The following is a 6,995-nucleotide window of genomic DNA, read 5'->3' on the forward strand; positions in this document are numbered from 1 at the left end:
CACGCTTAAAGTTATAGTTTGAGCCATATGCACTTGAAAAAAGGATGAATATTCTTGGGAGGGAAGGCAAACTGGAGAAAGAAAGAGGAAACACAAAAGAAGATAATTTTTTTAAAAAAAGAAAAGATATTATGAAGCATACACAGAGAGAAAAGATGAAAAATCATGGTTTTCTGGAAAAAACAGGAAAATAAATTCAGTTTCTGCCATATGTCTGATCCCTGATCCAATTTTTTTCTAAATATTTCTCCTGATTTCTTCCTTTTGTTACTTTATTATACTTTATTATACCTTTGCATTGTTATATTGTATTTTTTTCCTTTTTGTTTATTTTACTTGAAATAAGATTTTGTTGTCTGAAACCAAAAGAGTTTGGACTGAGGTAGAAGTAACAGGAGTATGTAGACTGGATAAAAATAAGGTTGGCCAAGGAAAAGTAAAACCAATTGGAAAACATTTGAGAGGGAAGAAATAAGGGAGTCAGGAAGATACCCGAACTAGAAAGTAAGGGATCAATTCAAAAAATACTATAAAGAAATGTACAGCAATAATAAGTCAGTGATTATATGTGAAACTTCATAAAGACAAGTTGAAATTCACAAATGTGATTAAACAAGGTCATATTCAGTCTATATTATGTACAATACCATAATATTGAATGATTAGATTAACCAATATAGGGAAGCCAGAATATTGTCCAAGTGATTTGATTTTGCAGGAATAATAAAGACTTTATTGGTGTTTTTATTAAATGTAAACTCAGTGAAGGTGGGGTTATGTTTGTTTTATTCATCACTATATAGTGGTGTTGTAAGACTCACTCCTTAGTTCAGCTAAAAGCTGGGTTCTTGTCACACAACCGTGAAAGATTAGACTTGCAGACACTTTGAAGGGTGAGAAGGGCAAGGTTTATTGGGTGAAAAGGACAAAAGGAAACAGGGACTCTCAGCAAAGAAATAGTCCTGCTAATATGCTTTCCGCCTCACAGATTGAATCTCAGTTTACCACCCCTGATCAGGAGACGCCAGGCTCCTCCCCACTGCAAACAGCATGAACTTCCCAAGGCTCCACCCCAGTGTACACTCCTCCAAGTGTGCAGGCTGGTCAGAGTTTCTTTGGGGACCCCTTTATACTTGGCTGTCTCACTGGTGCTCAGAAAAATGCATAGTGGTTTATATTTGCTCAGCAAATATTTTTAAATAATTTAAAGTGTGGGTTTTTTTGTATGATAGCAGAACATTCACAGTGACATGATGAGAAGGAAAAAAATAAATTATTTCATCCTCATTACTATATGACCATTATGTTGGTGCTAGGAAAAATAAAATCAATGAAACATGGTAAACCCTGACAGAGGTTTACAGTCCTGGGGAAAAAAAAAAAAAAAGACAAAGCCGAACGTACAGATACAAGGTTTACTGACTCTTAAAACTTGAGAGTGGGAGGTTTTCGCAGAGAGTAAGAGTTCAGCTTCATGGGAATTTTTGCTTTTAATACATACTCTGTTACCTTGCTCTACATCATCTAAACAGGTATCAACTGCACTTGTATTTTGTAGTTTGATATCTAATGCATAAGTCTGATATGAGCACCTTTTCCCATTTGTAGGATTCAGGCTCAGTACTTATTCATCATCAAGGTGCATCATCTCCATCTGTACAGCTGGCAAAATTAAGTATCTCTGGTAATTTCCAGGAGCTCCTCTCAGAGGTGTAGCTCACCTTGCAAAAGATCTAAAACATAAACAAGAAGACACTGAGAAAAAAGGATGGTGGATCCAGTTCCAGTGAGGAGGCCATCTGTCATGGAAAATGATAGAGTCATAATTGAGGGGAGCCCATGTCATCACTGTGAGAACCACATTAAACAGCAAGAATAAAGGGAAAAGGACAAAATGAAAGAGGAGAATGAGCTGAGAGGATTCTAGTCATGATGGTATCACAGAGAAGAGAGGGTTAAAAAGATCAATTCAGATAAAAATATTCAATGGTGAAGTCATACTTGCACTCAACATGAATGCAGTGCTGTTTGTTGTGTAGATACAGCATAATGGAGCTCTGTATGGCAAAGCATATGATGTCATCCATAAAAATTGACCAGGTTACTCTATACATATGTCTATATTCATGTATTCAATAATTATTCATCAAATGCATAATACATGCAAGACATTTTTCTGAGAGCTGTGGAGAATTAATTATCAATCTAACAAAACTCTGCCTTTGAAGTAGAAATTATCAAAGTTTATAAAAGAGACACACTCACATTAGTTTGAAATTTCCAGAATAAATTTATTTTGTACTCTGGGAAGATCTTACTTAAAGCAAATTCAACTCTAAAGAATGGAGAAGCTTCTGTTCTACCATTGCCAAGGAAAATTCCAGTTAGTATGAATGAGGGCCCCAATCTCATAACTGTGCACAAGAAAGACAAAAGGAAAGAATGGAGAGGAGGTCAGAAAACAGTGGGGTGGAAATTAAAATCCTTATTTTAAAAATCTAAGAAAAACATGAGGGAAGCAATTACTCTGCATGTTTCCCAGCTGATTCACAGGAGATTCACGATTAGAGTTGGCCAGAGGAGGCAAAGGCATGGACTCTGTCGTGCCTCTTCCTGGAATTAGATGATATGGATGAGCAGTTCTCCCCTCGATGGAGTCCACATCATTTCCCCTGCTGTCCCTCTCGCTGGAAATGTCCCCCAGCTAACACAGGGCTTGCTCTGCTGTGGCTGCAAAGCTGAGCTGCTGGCAGGGGGCAGATTGCTTTCCACAGAGACCAGATATGGTTTCTTTGCTGCTATGGTAGCTACACAGGCAGCAACTCCTTTGGAAGAGTCTCCACCCTAAACCCTTTAAGGCTGGGCGAAAGATTAATGCTGCAGCTTAAAGTCAAAGAAATTCCAAGCTCCTTGCTCCAGAGCAGATTAAGTCAGTAGGAGATCCAAATAATGAGAGCCCCGAGGAACTATTCTGAAAATCAGAGGAAACCGAAAGAAAAACTTAAAATAACATCTCTTTTAAAGGAAAAGAAAAACAACAGGGAGGTTTAATAAATTTATATGGCCTCTCACTGGATTGCAAACATTTGAGATGATAAGTAAACAGAAGAGGGAATGGTGCAAAAGAGGAAAAAAAATAGATGGTTCTTACAACTCTGCAGCATCTGCCAACCCAAATTACAGTGCAGACCAGACGGGTGAATTTCTCTGGGGCCTTCCCAGGGTGTGAAAGAAGGGAAATGGGGAAAGAATAAGACCTGAGTTTCAAGGGAAAGAAAGAAAAAAATTAAATCTCTAAAAGTTTGCTTTTCTAGTCCCTGAATTACCATCAGCAAATGCTACGAAGGTGGATTTAAGGGAAGTATACATGCTAGAGATGCCGTTGAAGAAGGGATGAAACAGTGCTCGACTATCTGAAGCTGAGGAGTTCTGAAGATCCTTATCCAACCTCAAACTTGCTGGTGCTCATGTCTCTGTGATTCTGAAGTAGAACTAGCCTTCAATCTCAGTGTCATGCCTTTATTCATTTAGGCCTGGAGGGAGGACAGAAGAAGAACCTTGCCTCTGTAATTTGGACTTCCACTATTCTGTCATAATTGCTGCCTTGTTGTTTTGTGGGGGTTTTTTTTAATCATTTTTTTTTCTGGCAGTTGCACAAGAATGTCCAGGAACCATATGGCAGAATGAGTTTTCATTTCTGTGTTCTCCTTTATTCCAAGTTCAAAATGCTGCTCGTGAAACCTAATCATAGATCTTAAAAACCCTCCTTGTCGCTCTCATTTCTCCCTCTCGCTACTGCCTAGGGATTTGGCTCAAGGAAACCTTGGCTACCAGTCAACTGAAAGTTGACTCTCCTAGATGGAAAGGCTAGGAAATATCAAAGACCTGCAAATGTTAGTTTGATTCACTTCAAGGTCATCACATCAACCAACATTTTATCAGCATCTGCAATTTCTAGATGTTTTGTAAAGTGTTGTGGGAATACAAAGATGATAAAAACACAGACATTTGCTCAACCAGGGGTAGTGGAAACAGCAAAGACTGAAATCATAGGAGAGTTGACCTGACTCTGCTGCTATAATTACGACTGTTTTCCCTCTAAATTACCTTTTCTTAGAATACGGCCCAACTAGCAGTCCAGGGCGGCATGAGGGGCTCATATGAACAGACTTTTATTCTGTGATACTGCCATATTCACTGATCCAACAACACAGGTTCTCAGCTCAAGGATGAGGTTGGGCAAGAGTGGCCATATTCCATCTCTATACTATAAATTTAGGCTTGGCTTGGTGACTAATGCCTTTAATCCATGCATTTTGGGAGGCTGAGGCAGGAAGACTGCTTGAGCCTAGGAGTTCAAGGCTGCAGTGAGCTATGATTGTGCCACTGCACTCCAGCCTGGATGAGAGAGAAAATCTATCTCAAAATAATAAATAAATAAATTATAAGCTTAGAATGTTAGGCTTTAGAATGTTAGATTTAGCACCAGAATCTGCTATGCTGAAGCAAAGCTAATGGAAAGCTAAGATTGAGAAGAACAAAAAATAAAATTATTGTAGAGAAAGCCAGTGTACACAGAAATGAATATAGCAAATATGCAGAGAGAAGCAAAAATATGTGACGACTGAGAGGGAATAAAACAAAGGGTCAGAGGGGGCAGAAGGCAGGGAGGGAAGAGAGAAAAGTGACTAATGACTGACTAACATGAGACATTGTATTTCTTGTGAAGTATCTTAAGACATTTCTCATATTCTTCTAAAGACCCTTGTTTTTAACTTTAGCTTATATATTTTTTGTCCTTTGAAACCAAATTAACATTAATTGTAACAGATGTTGACACGTGTGGTTTAGAACAGATCATACTATCTCTGAGTTATAACTTGGTTAACTTTTAGGATAGTGACATATTGGTTCTTAATCCCAGAGTCAATGATGATACCTGAGACAATGCTGTGATGCTTGGCATTTATCTGCTCAGTACATGGTCTCTGAATGGTAATCTCCGGCCAAGGCATTAGTGATGGAGAGTATGGAGGGATCTAATCACGAAGACAGTGAAGGCTCCAGGAACTCTGGGAAAGATAAAATGGCAGTGGCTATGGTGGAGAAGCAGGGTAGGGAAGAAGCTTGGTGTGGCACAGTTTGGCTGGAGTGAGGGACTAAAGGTGGAAAACAAAAACAGAGTATGGCTGGTGATTTTATGACCATGTTTATGGATTTGAATTTCAAGTTAGTTTTGGTTTTAATATCTTTAAGCCATATCTGATTGATAAGGTATGTGTTGGGCTGGGGAGGTAGAAGGTAAGATTTATTAACACAAAGCCCCTCAATCTTTTACATTCATGTCAACCCAGTTCAAAATCCACAGTGTTTTACTCTCTACAATTTGCATTTTAAAAAGATTGGGATTTTTTTCAAATATAAATTGATATTATACCTTCCAATCTATTTTTAAATATTATCTTCATCAATTAAGATAAGTCTAGTGAATTCTCCTGCCCCATAATCCTTCTCCTCCTTTAAGGACAAGCACATTTGGAATGTTAGCCTTGTAGACAATGTTTACCCTACTCACTGCCAAAAGCAAGATGATTCCGAGATTTGTTGGAGTACAGTGTACTGTATATGTGTTATGTACAGTGCCTGGCACATAATAAGGACTCAATAAATACCTATTGAAAAAATTAATCAGTAACATTCCTTTTTAGTTTCCCATGATGATTAATAAGTTTCATTTGTTCCATCATTCCAGGCATTCTGATTCTAAACAGAAGAATGAGGAAGAGGAGTAAGAGGAAGGGAACAAAAAGCAATTATTACGTTTTTTTAAGAGAAAACTGGAAAACATTCCAATTATAGAAACACACTACTATTTTTGTACAATCAATATGCCCCTACATTTTTAATCTCCACCTTCTTATGATCTGCAGCCCTGTCCATGACCTTTTGATATTGAGGATGCTGACCCTAATGAAAGAAATATTATCATTACTTCATTGAAGCTTAGGAGAGAAAAATAGATGACAAATTGGAAGACAAGCTAAAAGCTTTACTCTAGTTATAACAATATGATCATTTTAGATAAAGCAGAAAGTCCAGATATAAAGAGACATACATTTAAATCATTAATTAATAAACAGGGTAATCAAGGCAAGAATAAAGTATATTTTATATTGGCACTATGATGATAACACAGTTTGTAAGAAGAAAAATAAATTAAAATGTTTGCAGATAGTATGGAGGGACACTACCTAAGCCATTGATTTTGCCACCCTGGGATCCGTTATGGTTTATTGTTGTTTTTAAATTAAGTAGGGGTGCTAAGAGAACATACATACCTTGCTCATGACTGTGGTTTAAATTAGTAAAGGTTTCAATTGGTTCTGTCACCATCGGCCTATTCCTTGGGGCTTCTCACTCACCATCCCCACCAAAAATGAAACTGATTAGAAACTCTTGTCTTTCCTGGAGTCTCCTTTAATTTTGCTTTCTCAGGATAAACACATAAGCCAATTTCCGTTCAGTGTTTGAATCAGAAACACTGAGAAAATAAGTTGTGAAAATAAAGAAGATGACCAAAATAACATTCATGACAAAAGTTTAAAATTCCCCAAGTTTGTATGCTAGTGATCTGTGGCATTTCCAATAGATTCGACGCCTGAATACCTTACAATACAAAATAGAAGTCTGTGTAGGCTATTGCTCTTCATTATTTTTTTTTCTAAAACTAGGTATAGCAGTCCCCTCCTTTGGATATTGTCTTAGTAAAGGGATTCCTTAAAGTAGGTTTCAAAGCACACTGGGTGTTTTCACACACAAAAAAGGGAAAGGAATAAGTTGTTCTCTCTGCAATTACAACAGGCTGGTCTACTGACACACAAGTGAATGAAATGTTTATACCCTGAGAGGGAGCCCCTCCATCACTCTCAAAATTACAGGCCCTCAGATCACCATTGAATGTCTAGCCCTAGAAAATTTGCAGAGATAGACGAAGA

General features: G+C 37.7%; 1 protein-coding gene across 1 annotated transcript; it reads right to left on the minus strand.

The window, feature by feature from the left end:
* Positions 1-1,401: 1,401 nt before the first annotated feature.
* LOC129016914 (uncharacterized protein encoded by LINC02876) lies at positions 1,402-3,543 on the minus strand. The gene is made up of 4 exons (XM_063655361.1): positions 3,327-3,543; positions 2,527-2,613; positions 2,266-2,414; positions 1,402-1,799 (listed from the first exon to the last, which is right to left on the minus strand). Exons 1-4 carry the CDS (start codon positions 3,367-3,369, stop codon positions 1,734-1,736), a joined length of 345 nt encoding a protein of 114 aa, XP_063511431.1. The 5' UTR covers positions 3,370-3,543; the 3' UTR covers positions 1,402-1,733.
* Between the last annotated feature and the right edge of the window lie 3,452 nt (positions 3,544-6,995).

The sequence above is a fragment of the Pongo pygmaeus genome, chromosome 19, assembly GCF_028885625.2.
Source record: "Pongo pygmaeus isolate AG05252 chromosome 19, NHGRI_mPonPyg2-v2.0_pri, whole genome shotgun sequence".
In the NCBI taxonomy this organism is placed as follows: Eukaryota; Metazoa; Chordata; class Mammalia; order Primates; family Hominidae; genus Pongo; species Pongo pygmaeus.